The sequence below is a fragment of the Lycium ferocissimum genome, chromosome 9 (assembly GCF_029784015.1).
Source record: "Lycium ferocissimum isolate CSIRO_LF1 chromosome 9, AGI_CSIRO_Lferr_CH_V1, whole genome shotgun sequence".
In the NCBI taxonomy this organism is placed as follows: domain Eukaryota; kingdom Viridiplantae; phylum Streptophyta; class Magnoliopsida; order Solanales; family Solanaceae; genus Lycium; species Lycium ferocissimum.
The window spans coordinates 50,813,712-50,837,978 of NC_081350.1; the positions used below are offsets into that span (position 1 = coordinate 50,813,712).

The 24,267-nt window shown below is 30.3% G+C and overlaps 4 protein-coding genes, 1 long non-coding RNA gene and 1 pseudogene across 5 annotated transcripts; 2 read left to right on the forward strand and 4 right to left on the reverse strand.

Moving 5' to 3' along the window:
• The first annotated feature begins 1,716 nt into the window (after positions 1 to 1,716).
• Positions 1,717 to 4,041, forward strand: LOC132031205 (probable glutathione S-transferase). The gene is made up of 2 exons (XM_059421088.1): positions 1,717 to 2,103; positions 3,353 to 4,041. Exons 1-2 carry the CDS (start codon positions 1,786 to 1,788, stop codon positions 3,701 to 3,703), a joined length of 669 nt encoding a protein of 222 aa, XP_059277071.1. The 5' UTR covers positions 1,717 to 1,785; the 3' UTR covers positions 3,704 to 4,041.
• A 779-nt stretch (positions 4,042 to 4,820) lies between these two features.
• LOC132031210 (glutathione S-transferase U19-like) lies at positions 4,821 to 6,664 on the reverse strand. Its single transcript, XM_059421091.1, has 3 exons — positions 6,228 to 6,664; positions 5,198 to 5,378; positions 4,821 to 5,158 (listed from the first exon to the last, which is right to left on the reverse strand). Exons 1-3 carry the CDS (start codon positions 6,540 to 6,542, stop codon positions 4,995 to 4,997), a joined length of 660 nt encoding a protein of 219 aa, XP_059277074.1. The 5' UTR covers positions 6,543 to 6,664; the 3' UTR covers positions 4,821 to 4,994.
• Positions 6,665 to 10,697: 4,033 nt separating this feature from the next.
• LOC132031206 (probable glutathione S-transferase parC) lies at positions 10,698 to 12,591 on the reverse strand. Its single transcript, XM_059421089.1, has 2 exons — positions 12,164 to 12,591; positions 10,698 to 11,298 (listed from the first exon to the last, which is right to left on the reverse strand). Exons 1-2 carry the CDS (start codon positions 12,476 to 12,478, stop codon positions 10,954 to 10,956), a joined length of 660 nt encoding a protein of 219 aa, XP_059277072.1. The 5' UTR covers positions 12,479 to 12,591; the 3' UTR covers positions 10,698 to 10,953.
• On the forward strand, positions 11,484 to 12,129 carry LOC132031207 (uncharacterized). The gene is made up of 2 exons (XR_009408184.1): positions 11,484 to 11,584; positions 11,629 to 12,129. It is a non-coding gene; the product is annotated as an uncharacterized LOC132031207 (long non-coding RNA).
• Positions 12,592 to 16,040: 3,449 nt separating the features above from the next.
• Positions 16,041 to 19,011, reverse strand: LOC132031209 (probable glutathione S-transferase). The gene is made up of 2 exons (XM_059421090.1): positions 18,516 to 19,011; positions 16,041 to 16,468 (listed from the first exon to the last, which is right to left on the reverse strand). The coding sequence occupies exons 1-2, from the start codon at positions 18,828 to 18,830 to the stop codon at positions 16,124 to 16,126; spliced, it is 660 nt and encodes a 219-aa protein (XP_059277073.1). The 5' UTR covers positions 18,831 to 19,011; the 3' UTR covers positions 16,041 to 16,123.
• Positions 19,012 to 19,998: 987 nt separating this feature from the next.
• On the reverse strand, positions 19,999 to 21,585 carry LOC132031211 (probable glutathione S-transferase; annotated as a pseudogene).
• Positions 21,586 to 24,267: the final 2,682 nt, after the last annotated feature.

The window sequence follows — 24,267 nt, forward strand, 5'->3', positions numbered from 1 at the left end:
GTGACACATTTTTTAATTTATTTTGAAAAAAAAAGTGTTTTTTATAATTAGAAATAATTTAAATTCAAAATTTCAAAACTTATTTTAAATCATAAATTTCAAATTTTTTTTGTTTTTTAAATTTTCAGTCAAATAATATCACATATTGAAATGAGATAAATACTAATTTAGATTAAATTATTTTACGTGTTGCTTTGTTTCTTTCGACGAAGACAGACTTAGCACTTGTAATATAAACGATGAACAGCATTCATGATCGACCAACTAACAATTTTTAATGCGTCGTTGTATGGTGAAATTGTAGCTAGATATACTTGGATTTCATCAAATCTTATAAAACTAATAATGTTTCTTGACCTCTTAGGAAAACATTTGGGACTCTTTCATGTGATCACCTTTTTTCTAGCTTTACCAACAAGGGTTGCGATGGAGTGATAAGTATTCCTTCATCCTTAAATAAAAGTTTTGGGTCCAATTAAGTCCCCCGGGTACAGAATCGTCTCTGTTAGGGAGCGCTTTACCCTTCATTATGGGACTTTCCAGTGAGAATCCAAGTTTAATCGTGTAGCCGGATGGGAAATAAAAAATAAAAAATACCTTTTTTCTAGGTTCTTCATTAAAACAAATAGAACAAAGAATGATGTATTGGTAGTAAAGGCGACCATATAGGTTATGTTATAGCAAGTCACTGATTGCATTAAACAAATGTAAAAGCAAAAGAAAGAAAAGACGAATAAACGAATGTTAAGATCAATTAGTGACCAAGGATTATAATAACATAAAGGAAGAAATTCTTACGGGTGGACATAACTTTTCAGGACAATTCTATAGAAAATAATAACACTACAAAGTCATTTAGGTATTATTTTCAGATTTTTATGTATAGAAATAAACATCTCTTATGAAAAAATTTAGATAAATTTATAAAGGACTATAAAACCAATTTAACCAAATATATACAAATTGACAATCAGTTTTGAGAGATTAGGTGGTATGATTGATGTTAAAAAAACTAGCAGGAACCCTATTGATATTTGAATATTTAAAAGTAGCTATCTTTGTGACCCCTCCGGCCATACCATTACACTATTGGTAACATGTTCAGAGAACTGTTGTCCAAATAATAACAAAATGGACCTTGAGCCAAATTTGAACTTAAAAAATTAGCTCGAATTAAGAATTGTCTAAAATTATATTAAAGAGGCACAAAGTCCATTAATGTGGGACTCAACACCCTCCACTTGTTTAGGACTATACATTTAAAGCGAGAATAATATAAGATGAGGGATCAATATCAAGTAAACAGTGAATGACCCCCAACATCAAACAAACAATGAATTAGAATGTTCTTGGCTTTGATACATGATAAAATTTTACGTTAGACCTAACGCGAACTCTAAAGAACTAGCTCATAAAGTGAGATTTGCCAAAGACCGTATAAAGGGTTACAAAATCCAATCCCATCGATGTAGGACTTAATGCCAAACCCTCTATATTGAGTTTTATACACGGTCAATTTTTTTTCATATTATCGAATCATCCAAATTATATCTATAAGTAAGCCTTCTTATAATGTTAGATTTAAAATTTTAAAAATAAAATATGTTAGCTGGTACAATCAGAAAAGATGACTATGATAGTATAATTATTTACACTGATATTGTATATTAATCAAACTCTTTATATAGTGCCTCATATCAATAGCCAATACTCATCAATAGCATTAGCAATTAGCTATTTTTCAATCAATATTTTCTCTCGAGCTTCATTTTTCTCTCAAATAGAATGGCAGAAGAAGTAATTCTATTAGATTTTTGGTGTAGTATGTATGGCATGAGAGCAAGAATTGCACTTGCAGAAAAAGGTGTAAATTATGAGTACAAAGAAGAGGATTTGAAGAACAAAAGCCCTTTGCTTTTGCAAATGAACCCTATTCACAAGAAAATACCAGTATTGATTCACAATGGGAAATCAATTTGTGAGTCACTTGTTATAGTTCAGTATATTGATGATGTTTGGAAAGGCAATGGTAACTTGTTAATTCCTTCTGATCCTTATGAGAAAGCTCAAGCTTGGTTTTGGTCTGACTATATGGACAATACCGTAAGTCAAAAAATCAAAGTACTTATTATTCTTGCTTTTTGTTTCTTTTGTGCTTAAATTTTACCCAGGGAAACGAGGAGATTTGGTTTTGTGGTTCATTCCGGATGTTATATTAGTTATACTATGATTCTTTTCTTTGGAGATAAGTAAAAAATGAAGCAGAAGATTTTTGTAAGATCATTTTATTTTATTCGAATTGGAAGAGATCATTTCATTAGCTGAAAAGCTATTGTATCGCAAGTTATTAACATGGTTTGATTAGACATAAAACTTAAGAAATAGAAGACAATTTTTGACAAATAAACTACATGTTAATTTCTCCGGTCCCAGATATTAATCGTTTTGATAAGCTGGCTTGTTTCAAATATTTGACGCTTTAGATATATTAGAAGTCAGTGATTGAATTTTCTTTCAGATATATACCAATTAGTGTAGTAGTAATGAAGTGAGACCTATAAAAAGAGATTAAGGCTGGGGTCGTTCTTAATAACCTGTGCTAGAACCTTAAAAGACAAATAATATGTATCGGGAGAAAAAAGAAAATACTCTTATATCAAATAATTAGTTAACTTATTCCGTGAGGCTACAACAACACATCATGTCAAGCTAATAAGCATCAATTATTGCCTAGATTTCGATGTAGAAATGCGTTGTTCCCTCATTCTCATTTACTTGTCATGTTAGCCAAACATAGTTATTCCAAAATCTTTGTAATTTTAGAAAATCAAGAAGGAATTATGATTCCCCTCCCCCCCCCCCCCCCCCCCTCTCTAATTTTACCCTTACCATTAATAGAGTGAACGTTTATCAAAGAGATTAATATAATGATAAATTAAAGAATAAATTAGTCACATAACTCTTATTATTACTCTCTTCGTCCCATTTTTGTGAAAGTATTATTCTTTGGAGAGTCAAACAGTTTTTCTTTAACTATAATTTTCTAAATCTTTTTAATGTATTTTGCATCATTAGTTATGATGACTTATAGTACTTTTCATGTTAATTTTATTTTAAATTATTTAAATAATTTATACCCAAATTCATAATTAAAATTAAATATTTTGTCTCTCATACTCCGAACCCCTTTACTAACCTAACAAATAAAAAGGGACAGAGGGGAGTAATATATTCTTCAAGGATGGGTAAAAAACTAACCTGACAAGTAAGTAGGAACAGAGGGAGTAATATCTTATGTCTAGACAAAATAGAAAAGAGTGTGAAACAATTTCAATTGTGGAAAATAATGCAGGTACATGAATATGCAAGAAAGACATGGGCAACAAAAGGAGAAGAGCAAGAGCAAGAGCAAGCAGTCAAAGATTTTTTAGGTGGACTTCAGTTGATAGAAGGAGTACTTGGTGACAAGCCTTATTTTGGAGGAGACAATTTTGGGTTTTTGGATGTATCTCTGATTGGTTACTATAGTTGGTTTCTTGCCTATGAAACTTTTGGGAAATTTAATGTAGAATCAGAATGTCCTAAACTGATTTCATGGGTGAAAAGGTGTTTGGAAAGGGATAGTGTCTCTAAGGCACTCCCTGATTCTGAGAAAGTTCGTGAGTTTGTCCAAAACCTTAGGAAGAAGTTTGGATTGGAATGAATAAAACATTGGACACAGAAGCGGATTCAGAATTTAAAATCTATAAGTTCTTACGGCAACCTCAAGTTAATTATATATATAATATGGATAAATCTACTGGATTTCTGTCATCCCGTATGTTCTCTTCTAGATCCGTCCATGACTGGACATTTCTCTTGTTGGATTCTGTTTTTTTTCTTTTTACTGTTTCTATTTTTGTTTTTATGGATTTCACTTATGTAATAAATGTTCTCCATTTCTGATGAGAATGGATCTTTTAGCTTTTCTTGATTTCTCTGTCAACAAGTAAAAGCAGTGCAAATCTGTTCCTCTGAAAATGATTTACACTCTTCTTGAGTGCGACAGTGTTCAAGTCTAGCATTTTCCCCCTTTCTTGTTCGGGGTGCTCCAGACCAAAACGGTGCATATATGCTTCTTTTTGTGTATGCGTCTAAAAAATGCAGATAGAGATAATAAACCAATTCATAGACCGACAAAAGCACTAAGTTGGCCCTCGTACTATCACTCCTCCATCTTCATATTTGTTTCACTTACAATTATTAGCTTTGATGCCAGTTGTAGTTGTTGGACTAAAACAATCCAGAGTTACTCATAACAGTTTTCCCATAAATGCACACACCATTAAAACCACTGCACCTTATCTATATTTTTTCTTTCTCACCAACTTTCAATGTGAGACTTGTTCGCACTCAAAACTAATTTCAATTTGATCATTTTTATTACAATTAGAGTCTTGCCCTCCTTTAATATGTCACTGTTGGTGCTTGGTCTGTAATCAGTAATTTGAGTTTGGTTTCATTTTTTCTATAATTGGATTTGTCATCGTGATTGTTTTAAAAAAAAAAAAAAAAATTAACTTAAATAACCCTCCATCCAAAAATTAGCCAACAAAATTATTCAATTATATAAAATATGTATAATTAGTATACCATATATGTATATACACTGTATATATTTTTGACCGAGGAGTCAAATATGTAGTTTGCCCAAGAGAAAAAGAAAAGAGCACATAAGTACCATCTTTATTTTCGGTCCATATAATTATTATTATTATTATTATTATTATTATTATTATTATTATTACAGGAAGACTTTTGAAGACCATCCAATTCTAAAGATCACACTCATTCTATGCCTAGAAACCATGTAGTAGTAAATTCTATTTTACTACTACTAGTTTTCAACATCAAGTAGAAACATAAAGCACATTAACACACACCTAATATTATTCCTCTAAATTTTTATCATACTATTATGATAATAATATTGTCAACCCGTCCATTTGACACTCCTATGCAATGCCAAGACGTTGTTTCACTTTCACCAAATAGTCGTAAACTTTGTTAGGCTCAGCGAGAGACTTGGCAACACTATCTTTTTGCATACATTTCTTGACCCATGCTACCAGCTTTGGACACTCTGCCTCTATGCTAAAATTTCCACATTTCTCATAAGTAAGGAACCAACTTTTTTTTTTTTTTTTTTTTTTTAAATTAAGGAACCAACTAGAGAAAGTAATTAAGGCCATATCTACAAATCCAAAATTATCCCCATTGAAATATGGCTTATCTCCCAATTCTTTTTCCAATAACTTTAGGCATTCTATGAATTCTTTCTTGCCTGTTTCTTGCTCTTCCCCTTTTGTAGCCCATATTTTCTTTCCAGCATCAAAGATCTGTATTTACCCAAAACCAAAAAAGATGTTCATTAGAATCACATCACAAAATTCTAGAAATATTGATTTAATTAAGGTAGGAGATTGGACAATCTGCAGTTGAATATATAAAAAGAAAAAAAGAGGAGTATTTGAAATTAAAGTTGAATGTAATTTTCTTTTTTAAGGGATTTTTAAGCTACACATCAACCCAAAGTGGCCGATTATGAAAAACTAACTCTTATTTTTGCTTTTTATGAAATTTGGCTATATAATTATTTAATTTGTGTATAATCGGTGTGTATACAATATACACTAGCTATATAACAAAGTTTTCAAAAATATTATACATGTGATATTTCTACAATTTCTAATTAAAGTTCACTTGCTAGATTCCTGAGTCAACCTATAGGATTAATGCCATTGTGGGCCCCTCAATTATTAGTTTATTTTGATTTCAATCCTTATAATATCTGACCAACTGCATTTAGCCTTCAATAAATTAATATTCGCTTTTAATTGCTTTTGAATAGAATATTAACAAAATTATTAATTATTCTATCATTTAATTACTCATGTGTTACGTTAAACCTGTATTTATTACTCCTTTTTGAATAGCATAATTCTAAAAATTGTTAAAATATGAAATATTCTCCTATAAATGGAGACAAAAACACATTTCAATTAATTGAAAGTTAGATATTAGTCATAATATATCACAAAGATCGAATCAGAAGTTACCAATAAACTAGAGACCAAAAATATTAGTACCCCGACATGTTAAAGTAAGATTATAAAATCTTTGCACTAACCATTCATATATAAGTTAAAAACCCCCAAAGAAAATGTGATATATATGTAATTGCATACCTTTTTGTCAATGAAATCAGCCCAGAACCTAGCTTGAGCTCTTTTGTAAGGATCAGATGGCATCAAAGGGGATTTGTCCTTCCAAACTTCATCTATATATTGAACAATTATGAGGGACTCACAAATTGGTTTTCCATTGTGGATCAAGACTGGAATTTTCTTGTAAATTGGGTTCATTTGTAGTAGAAGGGAACTTTTATTACTCAAATCTTCCTCCTTGTATTCATATTGAATACCCTTTTCAGCAAGTGCAATTTTTACCCTCATACCAAACATGCACACATAGGTATCCAAAAGAACAACTTCATTACTCATTTTGCCCAAAAAAAAAAAAAGAAGAAGAAGAAGAAGAGAGAAATTGTGGTTAGAAATGGAAATGAGTTGCTGAAAGATATGTACTAGAAGAAATTAGTGGAACCAAAATATGATCACTTAAGTTGAAAACAAACTAGGAGATGAATGGTTATATATAGAATACGGAAAAGGGCCAAAATTACCCCTGAACTTTGAAAAATAGTTCATCCATACCCTTCGTTATACTTTAGGGCCAATTATACCCTTACTGATTATACTATGGGGTCAATTATACCCTTACGTGTAACTATTGCCACGTGGCATCATCCCGACCCTTCAAAATTATTTTACCCTCAAATAATTTTTTACCCACTAATACGAAATTATTATTTTTTCCAGCCCAAACTAATACGAAATTATTATTATTTTTTTTGTTTGAAAAAATTATCCATATTATTTTTCTTTAAAAAAAAAAATTTGGGTCGGATTGAGTTATTTTTAGTGGGTAAAAAAATTATTTGAGGGTAAAATAATTTTGAAGGGTCAGATGATGCCACGTGGCAATAGTTACACTGCGTATGGGTATAATTGACCCATAGTATAATCAGAAGGGTATAATTGGCCTAAAGATAACGAAGGTATGGATGAACTATTTTTCAAAGTTCAGGGATAATTTTGACCCTTTTCCGTATAGAATATGATGAGTCATAGGTTGGTGAGGCTTTATTGCATTATTTTTTATTTTATTTGTCATTTGGTGTTTGATACCTGTATTGTAGCCCGACTAAATTCAAATTAGCGTCATAAATTTCCACATTGAAAATAAAGCGCTCCTAAAGTGATTTGATATCTCGATATCTCTGATTAGGATAAAAGATCTACTTTAGCACAATCTTTATTAGTGCTTTATTGTTTTATCAAATATCAAGAATGTCCCACATCTCTTTTGATCTAGAAAAAGGCGAAGGGGGAATTCAATGGATCATCACTATCAAAAGATAGGAAGTTACGTAAATACAACTTTTTCAAATGGTAATTAAAAAAATTATAACTATTTTCAAAAAATTACATAAATACAATTTATTCAAAATTTTAACTTCTTAATTATAAAAATACAACTTTTTAAATATCAATAATACTTAATTTTAGGAGTTACTACCATTAATGCATATCCACTTTTTACTTTCTCTTTCTTTCAAAATCATTAGAATGTAATTTTCCAAATAAACATAACAAAATCAACTACAAATACCAAATTCTATCTACCGTTTTAAAAAGACTTTTTTTTTTTCTTTCGTTTCCTCCTTTTTATTCTTCTTTTTTTAATTTCACTTGCTGCTGATTCAATTATTTTTTTGTGACTAAAAGAAATTATTTGAATTTATTAATATTAAGAAAAGTACATGAAAAGATATGACATATGAAAATATGGTATAAGAAATGTACATGAAAATATACCTTAGAAAGTATATAGTATATTCAAATTGGTATATTAAACTGAAAAGATGATAACAAAATGTTTGTGAATATAATAGTATAAATTAGTATATTTAAGTTTGTATATTATATGTAGTACATAATATAATAATATTATTTGTGTATATAGTATGTAATATTATGATATACCTAATATATGAATATATTACTCTATGTGCCAACCAATTGTACTCTACAATAACATATAAAGTATACAATATACATTATATAGATAGAATAATATAATTACTTATGGATTACCACTAAAATAGGATCTTAATTAATAATTGACACCCCCATCCCATTAAACTTGTCTTCCTTTCTGCCATCACATATTTACTATTCGATTTTTTTTTTCTCTCTTCCATAAAATAGTAAAATTAAATCAATTAAATTTATATTTGTATATAGTTAATATAATAAACAATATATGCCTAATATATACAATAATTTATGTGGTCAAAGATATATATATATATATAAAATACTTTTTGTTTAATATACATAAGAAATTATTTCATATATAGTATATACTAGTTAATATACATAAAAAATAATATTATATATAGTATATAATAGTGAAATATACTTGTTCAAGGAATTGTATAATATATATCATATAAACAATAGTATACTATTTTACGGATTAATGCTAGCTGAGTATATTGAGATGTTTAGAAAAATAATTAATGTGTTTTGATATGTATTTAGTTTGGTTATCACTAATATAGGAAACTCCTTATTATTAGCCTTTTATTCATAGCAATTTTTTTTTATTTATGGTATAAAATTATACATATACCCTAAATGTAGAGTATGTATTGTAGATTATGTAATTTAGTTGATAGTTGTAGATTATGAAATATCTTACTTATTTACTTGTATTTACGTAACTTCCCCGAAAAGATATGTGTGGTGTCCATTTAATGCATTCCCAAAATAAGGTCCCTTTGGACATATTATTTTTCTTTAGAAAAAACATTAAAAACCTGTCCTCTTCTTTCTTTTATACTTAAATTATAAGATTTTTTATTTTTATTTTTTATCTACGTAACAAATTTCCAATAAAAGAATATTATTTTTGGGGGAAAAAATGTGAGTAATATTAATTAAGTATATAAGTTAATGATGTTCAATAATAAAATATAAGTGAAAATAATAGGTGATGATAACTTGATAAATATATTTCAATGCAGGTAATACAAAAAAACAAAATAGAGACAAATTGTTAAAGATTATTTACTTATATTGTAAATGAATTTAATTTAAAGTATTTTATTAATGACAACCAAAACTTGTTTATTTATATAAATAAATAGCAAATAAGAGAGAAGTGAAACTTAAATATGTACACATGCATGTACATACATACTTGATGCATATAATACTGAAATAAAAATCATAAAAAAATAGCATTAGACTTTGTAACAAATTCACAAAATTATTATTCTACTTAATTCTTAAGCTACTTGTTGATGCTCTACTTAATTCTTAAGCTTCTTGTTGATCCTCCCCTTTTGTGATCCATAATAAATATTCTCCTTCCGCTGTCTTATAGCTTCATTCGCCAGTCATTTTGCTCAAAAACACCGTCTTGGCAGCTGATTTTTTTTTTTTTTTGACATTTTATTATAAGAAAATTTAGTTGACCAAGCTCTTGTAATTTTTTTTTTCTAAAAGAAAAATTAAGGATGAATAGGAATATATAATAATAATTGGGCTGACCATGAATTTCTTAATATATATGTAGCACTAAATTCCTGTGAAGCTATATGTTCTCTTCTAGATCTGCCCGTGACCAGACATGTCTTTTGGTGGATTGTGTTTTTACTTTTTACTGTTTTTCTTCTTCTTTTTTTTTTTTTTTTTTTTTTTTTTTTTTTTTTTTTTTTGGTTTTTTTCTCTTCTGGATTTTACTTATGTAATAAATGTTCTTCTTTTATGATGAGAGGATATTTTGAATTTTCTTGATTTCTCTGTCTAACAAGTAAAAGCAGTGTAAACTTATGTCTCAGAAAATGATTGACACTCTTGTTGAGCAATTACTTTTGGTTTGGCAGTGTTCAAATTTAGCATTTTTGTTCCTTCTTGTACAGGGTGCTTTAGATAAAAAAAGGTCTAGATTTTTTTTTTTTTTTTTTGGGTGTATGCGTCTCACAAACTACGAATAAAGATCGCAAACCGGCTCATAAATGGGCAAAGGTATTAGTCGGCCCTCACACTATGACTCTACCATTTCCATATGTGCCATGCTGAACCGTTGGCCCTGTACCGATTGTTAGGCTAAAATATTTTAAAACTACCTTAACATGGTGTGATTTTGGCTGTTTTGGATCAAACTTCTACAATTTTTCCCAAAATATGTCATACCATTAAAAATATCACTACACGTTACATGTAATTTGGTTTCTCATAAACTTCGAATGTAAAACTTTGTTCGCACACTTAATACCAATTTGATTGTTTCAGTAGCACAATTAGAGTCTTGCCCTCCTTTATATTGTCACTACTAATACCTAACTTGTAAATTGATCCCGACATGAAACTTGTTTATCCAAAGGGAGAAAAGCGAAATTAACTTAAACAGTTGTCTGTCAAAAAACTAACCGATAATATATAATATATGTATAATTAGTGTATCATATATGTATATTGATTAACAACCGCAATCAAATGTGTAATCCCTAAGAGAAAAAGAAAGAGCACATAAGTACCATCTTTATTTTCCGTCCATATTATTATTATTACAGAAGACTTTCAAACGCATCCAATTCTAAAGATCACACTTATTCTATCCCTAGGACCCATACGCTAGTAAATTTATTTTACTACTATTAGTTTCCAACATCAAGTAGAAACATAAAGCACACTAACACACGCCTAACATTATTCCTCTCTAATTTTTTTTATCAGACTATTATTTTCATAATATTGATAACCCGTCCATTTGACACCCCTATGCAATGCCGAGACGCTGTTTCAATTTCAACAAATAGTCGTAAACTTTATCAGGCTCAGCGAGAGATTTGGCGACACTATCTTTTTGCATACAATTCTTGGCCCATGCTACCAGCTTTGGACATTCTGCCTCCATGCTAAAATTTCCACATTTCTCATAAGCAGGGAACCAACTATAGAAAGGAATTAAGGCCACATCCACAAATCCAAAATTTTCCCCATTGAAATATGGTTGATCTCCCAATTCTTTTTCCAATAACTTTAGGCACTCTATGAATTCTTTCTTGCCCGCTTCTTGTTCTTCCCCTTTTGTAGCCCATATTTTCCTTCCAGCATCATAGATCTGCATTTACCCAAAAAAAGAAACAAAAAAACAAGAAAAAGATAAAGACGTTCGTTAGAACCACATCACAAAATTCTAGAAATATTAATTTAATTAAGTAGGAGATTGGACAATCTGCAGTTGAATATATAAAAAGAAAAAAGAGGAGTATTTGAAATTAAAGTTGAATGTAATTTTTTTTTTAAGGGATTTTTAAGCTACACATTAGCCCAAAGTGGCCGATTATGAAAAAATAACTCTTATTTTTGCTTTTTATGAAATTTGGCTATATAATTATTTAATTTGTGTATAATCGGTGTGTATACGATATACACTAGCTAAATAAAAAAGATTCCAAAAATATTATACATGTGATATTTCTACAATTTCTTAAAGTTCACTTGCTAGATTCCTGACTCAGCCTATAGGATTAATAACATTGTCGGCCCCTCAGTTATTAGTTAATTTTGATTTCAATCCTTATAATATCTGATCAAGTGTATTTAGTCATCAATTAATTAATATTCTCCTTTAATTTCTTTTGAATAGAAAATTACCAAAATTATTAATTGTTCTACTATTTAATTACTCATGTGTTAATTAAACTTGTATTTATTAATTAAACTTGTATTTATTACTGCTTTTTGAGTAGCATAATTCTGAAAATTGTTAAAATATGAAATATTCTCCTATAAATAGGAATAAAAACACATTTCAATTAATTGAAAGTTAGATATTAGTCATAATATATCACAAAGATCGAATCAGATGTTACCAATAAATTAGAGACCAAAAATATTAGTATCCCGACCTGTTAAAGTAGCACTAACCATTCATATAAGTTAAAACCCCCCACAGAAAATGTGATATATATGTAATTGCATACCTTTTTGTCAATGAAATCAGCCCAGAACCTAGCTTGAGCTCTTTTGTAAGGATCAGATGGCATCAAAGGGGATTTGTCCTTCCAAACTTCATCTATATATTGAACAATTATGAGGGACTCACATATTGGTTTTCCATTGTGGACTAAGACTGGAATTTTCTTGTGAATTGGGTTCATTTGTAGTAGAAGGGAACTTTTATTACTCAAATCTTGCTCCTTGTATTCATATTGAATACCCTTTTCAGCTAGTGCAATTCTTACCCTCATACCAAACACGCTCACATAGGTATCCAACAGAACAGCTTCATTAGTCATTTTGCCCCCAAAAACAAAGAAATTGTGGTTAGAAATGGAAATGAGTTGATGAAAGAAATGTACTAGAAGAAACTAGTGGAACCAAAATATGAGCACTTAAGGTGAAAATAAACCAGGAGATGAATGGCTATATATAGAACATGATGAGTCATAGGTCGGTGAAGCTTTATTGCATTACCTTTTTATTTATTCATTTTCTATTTGATGTTTGATATTTGTATTGTAGCACGACTAAATTTGAATTAGCACTAAAAAGTCTCACAATGGTGTGAAGCTCCCCTAAAGGCTAAAGCGACTCAATATTCAATAGAATTTAAACTAGAGACCTCTATTAAAAATTAAAAATGTTTATTACACCATCATAATTTTTATTAATTAATGCTTTATTGCGTTATCAAGAATATCCCACATCTTTCTGGGACCTTCTCTTTTGATCTAGAAAGGGAGGGAGGGGGAATTCAATGGATCTGCACAATTCTAAGATATTTGTGGTGTTCATTTAATATATTTCACAAAATAAGGTTCCTTTGGACATAATTTTTTCTTTAGAAAAAACATTTAAAAGGTGTCCCTTTTGTTTGTTTTTTAAATAAACTTCTTGGGCAAAATAAAAAAAGAAATATTAATTGAGTACATAGGTTAATGATATTCTATAATGAAATATAAGATAACAGGTTATGATAACTTTACAAATATATTTCAATACATGAAATATAAAGATAATAATAGAGACTAATTGTGAAAGATTATTTACTTATATTATAAATGAATTTAATTTAAGAAATATTCTATTAATAACCACCAAAGCTTGTATTTATATAAACAAAATATCGAATAAGAGATAATTGAAACTTAAATATGTGCACATGCGTGCATATAATACTGAAATAAAAATCATAAAAAATAGAATTAGATTTTGTAACAAATCCCAAAAAAGAATTATTCTATTTATAATGTTAATTCTTGGCTGCTTCTTGATCCTCCCTTTTGTAATACATAATAAATATTCTCCTTCCACTGTCTTATATCTTCATTCGCCAGTCATTTTGCTAAAAAACACCCTCTTGCCAGCTGATTTTTTTTTTTTGACATTTTTTTATAAGAAAATTTAGTTGATCAACCTCCTGTAAAAAAATATTTCATCAAAGAAATATTAGGGATGAGTAGGAATGTTGTGCCGTCATGATTAAAATTCTTGATAATGTTAATTTTTGGACAGTGTTGATATTTGGTGAATGCGATTGTTGTGCACTAGAAAAATCTACACACTAGTAAGAACCTGCAATTTGGATCCTGATTCCAAGTAGTCCAAATCTCATCGAGCCTGTTGGATTTCAATTCAAACCATCCCATCAAATCCAAAATAATAATAAAAACATTATTAAAAAATAATTAAAAACAGGCGTTATAGTGGAATGGTTGGAATCTCTCCAGCTTCCACCCAAAATCAAAGGTCTCGAGTTCGAACTTTGAAAATGAAAAAAATTGCCCCCAAGATGGGCCCATGTGAAAATTGTTTTTAGAAAAACAAAAACTCTTGGGGCATTGAGTTTTTTTTTTTTTTGGTCATGTTTTTTATTTTTTAGGTCATGATTGGGGCATTGAATTCGTTTGGACGAAACAAATGAAGGAGTAAATATTAAAATTCCAGTAATAGAACATAAGCAGTAAAAGTTCTACTACTCCACTAGTTTTCAGAATTAAAAGTTTATACGATCATTCAATTTTATTTATCTTTCAAAAGTCACTCAACTTTGAGTAAGTGATCTTTATAGTCACTTAACTTTATTTTATCTTTCAAAAGTCACTCAATTTTGGATAATTAGCCTCTCTAGTCATTTTAATCGGAAATATAATTTTTGGTCCATATTTAATGACATGGCAATTATAATTTTTCTAAAAAATATCTTAAGAAAATAAAATCAATAATTAAATTTATACATATAGGATCAAATCATCATAATTAGGGCATGGGCATATATAATATTAAAATTTAGAATATTATTCATCATTAATACATAAAAATAATGAACTTAGATAATATATCTCAAGTAATATCAAAAGACTTTTTAGTTGACCAACCTCTTGTAATTTTTTTCCTGAAAGAAAAATTAGGGATGGGGAGGCTCGTTATGCCGTCATGGTTAAAATTCTGGATAATGTCAATTTTTAGACAGTGTTAATATTTGATGACTGTGATTGCTGTGCACTGGACACTAGTAAAAATCTGCAATTTGCATCTATGTTCCAAGTAGTCTGAATCTCGTCCCAGCCTCTAGAATTTCAATCCAAACTATCCTATCAAATTCCAAATTCTAATAAAAACATTATAAAAATCTTACAACCTACATTAAAAGTAAATACTCAAAATAAAGGATTGAGTTGTAATAATACACACTTCTAACTATTGGGCGTTGAATTCGTTTGAGCAAACCAAAGGTAAGAGTACATATTAAAAATAAAGGTAAGAGTAAATATTATAAGGGGAAAATGGTCAAAAATACCCCTCCACTTTGTCAATTTTATCCTTCGTTACAAGTTGGGTTATTTTTGTCCAACTTTTAATTGAAATTTGGTTTAATTTAGTAGGTCGCAGGTCAGGTTAAAGAGTGGGGACGGGTAATTTTAATAGAAATCAGGTTATTTGGGTGGATTTGGGGTTTCCGCCAAATAAAGGGTATTTTTGATAACTTTAGTAACGACAGGGACAAAAATAGCCCCAACTTGTAACGGATGATAAACCTGACCAATAAATGAAAACATAGGGGTATTTTTGACCCTTTCCCCCATTGTAAAATGTCAGTAGACAGTAGAGTTAACAACACAACATCTCATTCTTCAGTCCCTATTACAGTTTCCTACCAAAAGTAGTTTTGTTACAAGATCACTTCAATTCCTAGACATCCACTTATAAGTATTAAAACAGTTACTATTCTACAAATAAAACCTAAGCAGCAAACGTTCTACGTCTAGTTTTTTTTTTTTTTTTTTTAGACAAGAGAACCCGCACTCGCTATCCTTAGGGTGGACAGGGTAAACCCCGCTCATGTGCAATAGCCTGCAAACCACACAGGAGAGATACCCCGTACTAGGCAAGTCCCGTGTGACGAGCTCAACCCAGAAGACAAATCCCCTACTGTCATAGGCAGGGGGTTTCGAACGCAAGCCCCATGCGACGAGCTCGACCCAGAAGGCAAATCCCCTGCTGTCGTAGGCAGGGGGTTTTGAACATGAGACCTCCATTATGGAAGCCCCATGCTTAACCAACTAAGCCACCCTTGCGGTATAAAATAATACTCCCTCCATCCCAATTTATGTGATATAATTTGACTAGGCATGAAGTTTAAGAAAGAAAAGAAGCCTTTTAAAACTTATGATCTAAAATAAGTCAAACATATTTGTGTGGCTGTAAATTATTTCAGGAAGGGTAAAAGGGGAAGTTTTAAGTTAAATTATTTATAAATATATAAATGTATCATTCTTTATGGGACAGACTAAAAAGAAAAATGTATCACATAAATTGAGATAGAGAGAGTAGTATAACAACTAAAACACACCTAAATATTCTCACCAACTCAAGTCCGTCAAGCATGTATTAGTAGAAAGTAAAGACACATAATCTTTTCAGAGCTTCTTCATATATCTCTATGCAATGCCGAGCCGCTGTTTTAGTTTCAACAAATAGTCGTAAACTTTGTCAGGCTCAGCGAGAGATTTAGCTACACTATCTTTTTGCATACATCTTTTGGCCCATGCCACCAGCTTCGGACACTCTGCCTCTATGCTGAAATTTCCACATTTCTCAAAAGTAGGAAACCAACTATAGAAAGGAATAAAGGCCACATCCACAAATCCAAAATTTTCCCCAGTGAAATATGGCTTATCTCCTAACTCTCCTTCCAATAACTTTAGGCAGTCTATGAATTCTTTCTTAGCTGCTTCTTGTTCTTCCCCTTTTGTAAACCATATTCTCCTTCCACTGTCATAGACCTGAAGACGAAAAAGTTACTCTATATTAAGAAATTTTTCATTTTTCAGTTTGAATTATATGAAATTGAAATATTAACATTGTAAAATATTTTACTGCATATCTCCGCCTCTATTTACTTGTACCCATTTTAAAAAAATTTAGCACGTCTATTCATTTTAGAATAACTTCAATATGTGGTGTCTAAAGTTAGGTTTAAACATATGTCTGAAGTTTCTTATGGCTGAATTTAAGCCATTTTTGCCGGATGTTCAAGCGAAATAGCTGAACTTCAACCATATACATATGTGTGTGCATGAACTTCAGACAAAATGCATGAACTTCAGGCAAAAATGACTGAATTCAGTGACATATGACTAAAGTTCAGGTAAAAATGGTTGAACTTTAGCCCTATGTGACTGATCTTCAGTCATTTTTGCTTGAACTTAAGGCAAAAATGACACAACTTCTACCATATATATATATATATACCTAAACTTCGGACAAAAATGACTAAATTTCAGCAATATGTGCCTAAACTTCAGCCATATAAAATTTCGGATAACACATATCTGAAGTAATCCCGACATGGATAAACTTACAAATTTCCATGTATTGTGGCTTATATAATGGTCCCAAAATCTAATGTCTATGCACTTCTTGTTTACACTTAAGATCATCCAAAAAATCAACTATACATTATTACCATGAATAACTTTGGGAGTCACGTGTGAGGAAGGGAATTCAATTGAATACTTTTCATCTGGAAATGAGTCAATGACACAAGAGTATTTTAAATATTTCTTTTATATATGTGTGTGTAACTTTTGTGAATCCCATTGAATAAAATAAAATTTAGTGTAGAAACAGAAGTGTTCAAAAAACATTACATGTGATATTTTCACAATATTTAACTCTTTTGTAAGAATTACTGACTCCACCATTGACTACTAACCTTGTTATTAAAGTAAGATAATAGAATCTATGCACAAATCATTTATATAAGTTAAAAGCACCTCAAGACAATGTGATATATACATAGCCTTGAAGCATAGGTAGCACTTAAATTTTTCAGAATATTCCATTTCGACACTCAAATTAAGTGTGGTTCTAATTAAACACCCCAACTTTTAATAAAGTGGTTCAATTAAACACATTTGGTCCAAATTTTTTTCCGCGTGTTTCATTTATCTACTAAGTAGTTAAGTTAAGCACATAAACTATGGTGAAAAGGGTCAAAAATGCCCCTCTACTTTGGAAAAAGGGCTAAAAATATCCTTCATTATAAATTTCAGTCAAAAATATCCCTCCCGCCATTAAGGTTTTCATATATACCCCTGTCTTAACGAAAATCTCTAACATAACCTGATTTCATTTTTAAACCCGCTTCATTTAAACCCAACTCAACTAAATGAAAAACGCATATGGGTTACCCACTCCTGTGCCTAGTGGCTCCAGATGTATGACTCAGGAACAAGTTGGTCGCATATGAGATTTTTTATATAGTTGAGTCGGGTTTAAATGGAACGAGTTTAAAAATGAAATGGGGTTATTTTGAGAGATTTAGGAATTTCCATTAAGACAGGGGTATATGCACGAAAGCTTCAATAACTGGAGGGGTATTTTTGACCTAAATTTATAATGAAGGATATTTTTTTTTTACCATTTTTTTAAAGTAGAGGGGCACTTTTGACCCTTTTCCCTAAATTATGTCATCACCTTTAATTATACGCATTTACCTCAATAAGCCGTAAAACCCCAAACATTTTCTATTTGAGGTTGATGCATATAATTAGAGGAGATGACGTGGCCCGGCTTCGTTATTTTAAAAAGGAGATGACATATTTAGCTTAGTTTTTTAAAAAAGGAGATGACTATGTAGTAACTTAACTAGCTAATAGACGAATAAAAATACACATAATTTTTTTTTTAAACTTGAACTAAAAGTGTCTCTTGGAACATTTTATTAGGAGTTAAGGTGTTCAACTGAAATAGGATTTAGTTCGAGTGTCTAAATAAAATATTCGCAAATATAAGAAGCTGGCTATGTATGTATGTACATGAGCATACCTTTTTGTCAATGAAATCAGCCCAGAACCTAGCTTGAGCTCTTTTGTAAGGATCAGATGGCATCAAAGGAGATTTGTCCTTCCAAACCTCATCTATATACTCAACAATTACGAGGGACTCACAAATTGGTTTTCCGTTATGGATCAACACTGGAATTGTCTTGTGAATTGGGTTCATTTGTAGGAGAATTGAACTTTTATTACCCAAATCTTCTTCCTTTGATTCATATTGAATCCCCTTTTCAGCCAGTGCAATTCTTGGCCTCATCCCAAACCCACTCACATAGGCATCCAAAAGAACAACTTCAGTAGCCATTTTGCCCTAAAACTTTGTAATTGGATATGGATATGAGTTATTGAAAGGAAAATACTAATGATAAGATGAAAATGCAACCAAGATATGAACACACAGTTGAAGATAAACTTAGGTGTGATGGATGAATATAATATAATATAAATAAAATATGATGAGTCATAGGTTGGTGAGGCTGTATTGCATTATAAAAATTGTCCCATGTGCATTGTCTTTGAATACAAAAAAAAATGAGTTCTTTCAACTTTCTTAGAAATTTTGAGTTCGAATTTTAGGTATGAAAAAATTCTTCATAAGAAGTGTTTCGCCAAATGAACCCTAAGCGGCGCGAATCTGAATTTAATTGGATTTCAATACGAATATTGGAGACGAAATGAAAAAAAAAAAAAAAACACATCTCTCCAGGACCTTCTCTTTTGAAAAGGGAAAACAAAGTTCAATGTCCTAAAGAAAAAAATTATTTTGAGTGAAGCAAGTTGTGTGAGGGCACTCCTTACTTTTGACAAGTGTTTTGTGAGTTCCCATGGTTAGAAGAAGAGAAAAGCACATGGAGTAGAGTCAAAATCGATGCAGCTACGGTTATTCATACTTCTCATGTACTAAGGACTTGTTTGGCAGATTTGTTTACTTTTTTCCGATTTTTTTTTTTTACCTTATTTGAACATTATCCTTTGGCCTTGAGAATATCAAATACAATTTGAAGTTGTATTTAGATTTGAAAAATATCTAAAATTCAGTTGTTATTTTTTTAGTTTTGATCGTTGAAGCAATGACCAAATATTTTTTGTAAAGTTCTGATCGAAAACGTAAACTTAAATGCTTATTTCCGATTTCGTAATTTTTCGAATAAAGTGAAAAACATTTGATTTTTATGGCTGAACGCCTACTTAATTGTTTTTATAGAAAAGGTAAAACAGAAATATTTTACCCACTATCTAATTTGTATGATGCTTTTGACTATTGCGCATTAATATGTTTAAACGAAACAGTAAGTACTAAAATGTAAGTCAACAGTACATATGATACTAACAAAATATCTACATTCTTTATTCCGAGTACAGTTTCCTACCAAAAGTAGTTTCATTACACGAAGACTCTATACATCCACTTCTAGGTAGTAAAAACATTTATTCTATGCATCGACTAAGAATTCTATGAATAATAATAGAACCTTAGCACTAAAATTTCGAAGTACTCCACTAGTTTTCGACATAAAAGAGAAACATATAGTAACAAACTAACACACTCCTAACAATATTCTCATAGCTTAATTACTCCGTCAAGCCTGCACAAGTAGTTTTATTGTACGAGTAGAAAAAAAAGACCATAATATTTTCAGAGCTTCTTCATATATTTTCCTATGCGATGCCGAGTTGCTGTTTCAATTTCAACACATAGTCGTAAACTTTGTTAGACTCAACGAGAGATTTTGCGGCACTATATTTTTGCATACATTTCTTGGCCCATGCAACCAGCTTTGGACACTCTCCTTCTATGCTGAAATTTCCAAATTTCTCAAAAGTAGGGAACCAACTATAGGAAGGAATTAAGGCCAAATCCAAAAATCCAAAATTTTCCCCATTGAAATATGACTTATTTCCCAACTCTGTTTCCAATAATTTTAGGTACTCTATGAATTCTTTCTTGGCTGCTTCTTGATCTTCACCTTTTGTGCGCCATAGTCTCCTTCCACACACACACACACACACACACACACACACACACACACACACACACACACACACACACACACACACACACACACACACACACACACACACACACACACACACACACACACACACACACACACACACACACACACACACACTATCATAGAGCTGCATTAATTTACCCACAAATCAAATAAAAGTTGTATGTCAGCATCACATTACAGAAAAGCTACAAATTTTTACTTAAAAATTAAAATTGGAATTAGCTATGAACTTGATCCGTTGTTAAATTGCTCTTCGCCACCAAATTAAAATAGAATTAGTGACAAATTTTGTTTGTTTATTTACAGACTCGTTCCTAATTTTTTTTAATAGTGTTTGATTTAATAAAGTAGGAGTTTGGACAAAAACATAGTGAGTTATTTAGTATCAAAATAAAATTAAAGAAAAAGGACTTCGTAACACATTTTTTATTAATTGAGTGACCTTCTGAGTAATCAACTCAATTAATATACATATCGCGGGTATACATATGTGTGAATCCCTTAAATTTAAAAGCTTTTAATGTAGAGATAAAAAAGTCCCAAAAATATTCTTGACTCCATCAGTACCTATAAACCTCAGGTAAGATAATAAATTCTTTGCACCAACCATTTATCTAAGTTACATTTATGCGCTTACCTTTTTGTCAATGAAATCAGCCCAGAACCTAGCTTGAGCTCTCTTGTAAGGATCAGATGGCATCAAAGGGGATTTGTCCTCCCAAACCTCATCAATATACTGAACAATTATGAGGGACTCACAAACCGGTTTTCCATTGTGAATCAGAACAGGAATTTTCTTGTGAACCGGATTCATTTGTAGGAGAATAGGACTTTTGTTACTCAAATCTTGCTCCTTCTTTTCATACTGAATCCCTTTTTCAGCAAGTGCAATTCTCACCCTCATCCCAAACAAGCTCACATAGCAATCCAAAAAGAACAACTTCGCTAGCCATATTGATGAAAATTTTGTAGAAATGTACCAGAAAGTGCAACCAAAATATGAACACGTAAGTTAAAAAATAGGAAAATGATTTTTGGACAGAAAATGAGAAAAGGACCAAAATAGTACATTATCTTTGAGTTTGAACCTAAAATCATACATATTTTTTCATATGGAGCACTAATAGTACATTATGTTTGCATAAGTGGTTGTTTTAGTCAAACTCCCAAATATCTTTTTTAAAATATAACGGAAAAGGGCAAAAATGCCCTGAACTTTTAGAAAAGATATAAAAATACCCTTTATTCATCTATTTTGCTAAAACTACCCCTCAATTCAACTTTTTGGCTGATTTATGTCCTTAGACTAACGGACGACACTATTTTTTTTTTTTTTCAAAATGCGAAAAGCTGGATTTTTATAAAAATATGAAAAAATTAAATTTTTTTATGGAAAAAGCTGTGTTTAAAAAAAAAACCGAGAGAAAGCTGTTTTTTTAAATCTAGAAGAAAATTATGGAGTATTAGTTTTGCACATTTTACTTAAAAAAACAATCAGTTTTTCAGATTTAAAAATTGAATTTTCTAAAAAAAATGGGGTTCCACCTGTTAAAAAAAAGTTTTACAAATTTAAAAAAATTCCACATGTTTAAATGAAAATCCAATTCTGTTTTTTTATATGTATATATATAAAAGGCTTACTACATTTATTTTTTTAAAAAACGGGTTTTGAAAAATTATTTTTCCTTATTCTACAAATAACGATTTTTCAGATTTCTTTTTAAAAAAATAAATCAATTTTTTTTTTAAAGTGTCATGTGTAATTTAAATATTTTTTTTTAAAAAAAAAAATTAGTGTTGTCCGTTAGTCAAAGGGAATAAATGAGCCAAAAAGTTAAATTGAGGGGTAGTTTTAGCAAAATAGATGAATAAAGGGTATTTTTATACTTTTTCTAAAAGTTCAGGGGCATTTTTGTTCTTTTTCATTAAATTTCTAAAAAAATATTTGGGAGTTTGACTAAAAGTGCACCACTTATGCAAACATAATGTACTATTAGTGCTCCATGTGAAAGAATATGTATGATTTTAGGTCCAAACCCAAAGATAATGTACTATTTTGGTCCTTTTCTCGACAGAAAATTGTGGACAGAATGGGCAGAACAGGGTATTATGGACATTTCATTTTTTTTTGGTGCCACTTAACCCTCAATGAAAAAGGAGGATGAAAATTTTGAATTTTACTCTTTCTATTAAAGTACTGACAGATTTATGCTTTTAATGCATAGAAAAGGTAAAAATTTCTCTCTCTTCTTACACACATTTAATGAGTTTAGCTTTTCAAGATTTTAAATACCAACTTATTTTTCTTTTCTTATTCATATATACCATTTAAAAGTTTTTTTTTCTTACCTAAAAATATTGACGATCTTATAAGTTTCTTCTAAAAGGAAAAGGGAAAATTATGTGTATATACATATTAAGGAGAAATATTTACAAAACGCGACGATAGTTTTCCTTATTACAAAACATAAAGAATAATTACAAAACTTGACAGTGTATGAATACTGTATGAAGTTACGTATATTGAGACCAGAAAATTTTATTTTTTCTTTGCAGAGTGTATGATTAACAGTACGTATATTCATACAACTTTCATAAACGATTCACACATATTTTTCATGCTCATCGGAAAATAGTCGGATCGGCCGAGCAACGAAGAAGACGGGGACGGTGGTTTACCGGGAGCAACGAAGAAGATGCGGCGAGCAACGACGAAGACGAAGGGGACAAACGCTCTCTTCCCTCCGCCACCAGATCTGGCCAGTTCTCTGGCAAAGCTCCGGTAGATTCCACCGCCGGAGGATGGACGGAACCCTCGCCGGCGGGAAGACCATCTGCGGTTGTTGGAATGGATTTTTTTTGGTAGAATGTGTATAGGTATTGTAATGTTATGTTTTGTAAATAAAAAAATATCATCACATTTCATAAATATTCTCCCTAAATACGTATATATATATATATGTAAATCACCCAAAGGAAAAAGTAATGAAAGGCTAGCTTGATTACTTGTAAATGTAGAAAATAACTTTTACTTGGTGTAGAATAATGTGTTAAAGCATATACACCTTATTAGCATTTTATCCAAAGAATTGTATAATTATTAAAATAATGAAAGGGTATCTTGATTACACGTTTAAATATATTTTCTACATTTAATTTAATCCGTTATATTATCCTTTGATGATGTATGTTTAAACATATTTAATTTCTTAAATTGGGTAAACTTGTCTAAAAATTGTGAAATTAGCCTTTCTTATATTTACTCACATTCCATTAATTAATAATTATATTAAATATGATTTTTCTAAGAAAATGGAAGAAATAAGATTTGATTTAATGCCTATACTATAACAAGAGTTATATATGTAGAAAATAATTTTGTGATAAAACTGTAGCATAAGATAGTATATTTGGTTACTTGTAAGTTACATTGTTTTTGTTGAATGCTAACAACAAATTTGACTTGGTTAAACATATATCATTAAAGGATAATATGATGAATTAAATTAAATCTGAAACTAAAATTTTAAACATATTTAAGTTTTAAAACCGGTTAAATTCATCTAAAAATTATGAAATTAATCTAATTTATATTTTTCTCACATTCTATTAATTTATATTTTTTATTTTTTCTAAAACATAGAAGAAATAAGATTTGGTTGAACATGCGTCATAAAAGGATAATATACCGTGTTAAAATACTTTTTGTAAATAAAATTTTAA

What these genes read in the sequence shown, in the direction of transcription:
- LOC132031205 (XM_059421088.1), top strand. Translation starts at nt 1,786, where the DNA reads ATGGCAGAAGAAGTAATTCTATTAGATTTTTGGTGTAGTATGTATGGC. An exon ending in CTGACTATATGGACAATACC is followed by an intron (nt 2,104 to 3,352) that starts GTAAGTCAAAAA and finishes AAAATAATGCAG; the next exon opens with GTACATGAATATGCAAGAAA.
- LOC132031210 (XM_059421091.1), bottom strand. Translation starts at nt 6,542, where the DNA reads ATGAGTAATGAAGTTGTTCTTTTGGATACCTATGTGTGCATGTTTGGT. An exon ending in CTGATTTCATTGACAAAAAG is followed by an intron (nt 5,379 to 6,227) that starts GTATGCAATTAC and finishes GGGTAAATACAG; the next exon opens with ATCTTTGATGCTGGAAAGAA. An exon ending in TTTCTCTAGTTGGTTCCTTA is followed by an intron (nt 5,159 to 5,197) that starts ATTTAAAAAAAA and finishes GTTGGTTCCTTA; the next exon opens with CTTATGAGAAATGTGGAAAT.
- LOC132031206 (XM_059421089.1), bottom strand. Translation starts at nt 12,478, where the DNA reads ATGACTAATGAAGCTGTTCTGTTGGATACCTATGTGAGCGTGTTTGGT. An exon ending in CTGATTTCATTGACAAAAAG is followed by an intron (nt 11,299 to 12,163) that starts GTATGCAATTAC and finishes GGGTAAATGCAG; the next exon opens with ATCTATGATGCTGGAAGGAA.
- LOC132031209 (XM_059421090.1), bottom strand. Translation starts at nt 18,830, where the DNA reads ATGGCTACTGAAGTTGTTCTTTTGGATGCCTATGTGAGTGGGTTTGGG. An exon ending in CTGATTTCATTGACAAAAAG is followed by an intron (nt 16,469 to 18,515) that starts GTATGCTCATGT and finishes TTTCGTCTTCAG; the next exon opens with GTCTATGACAGTGGAAGGAG.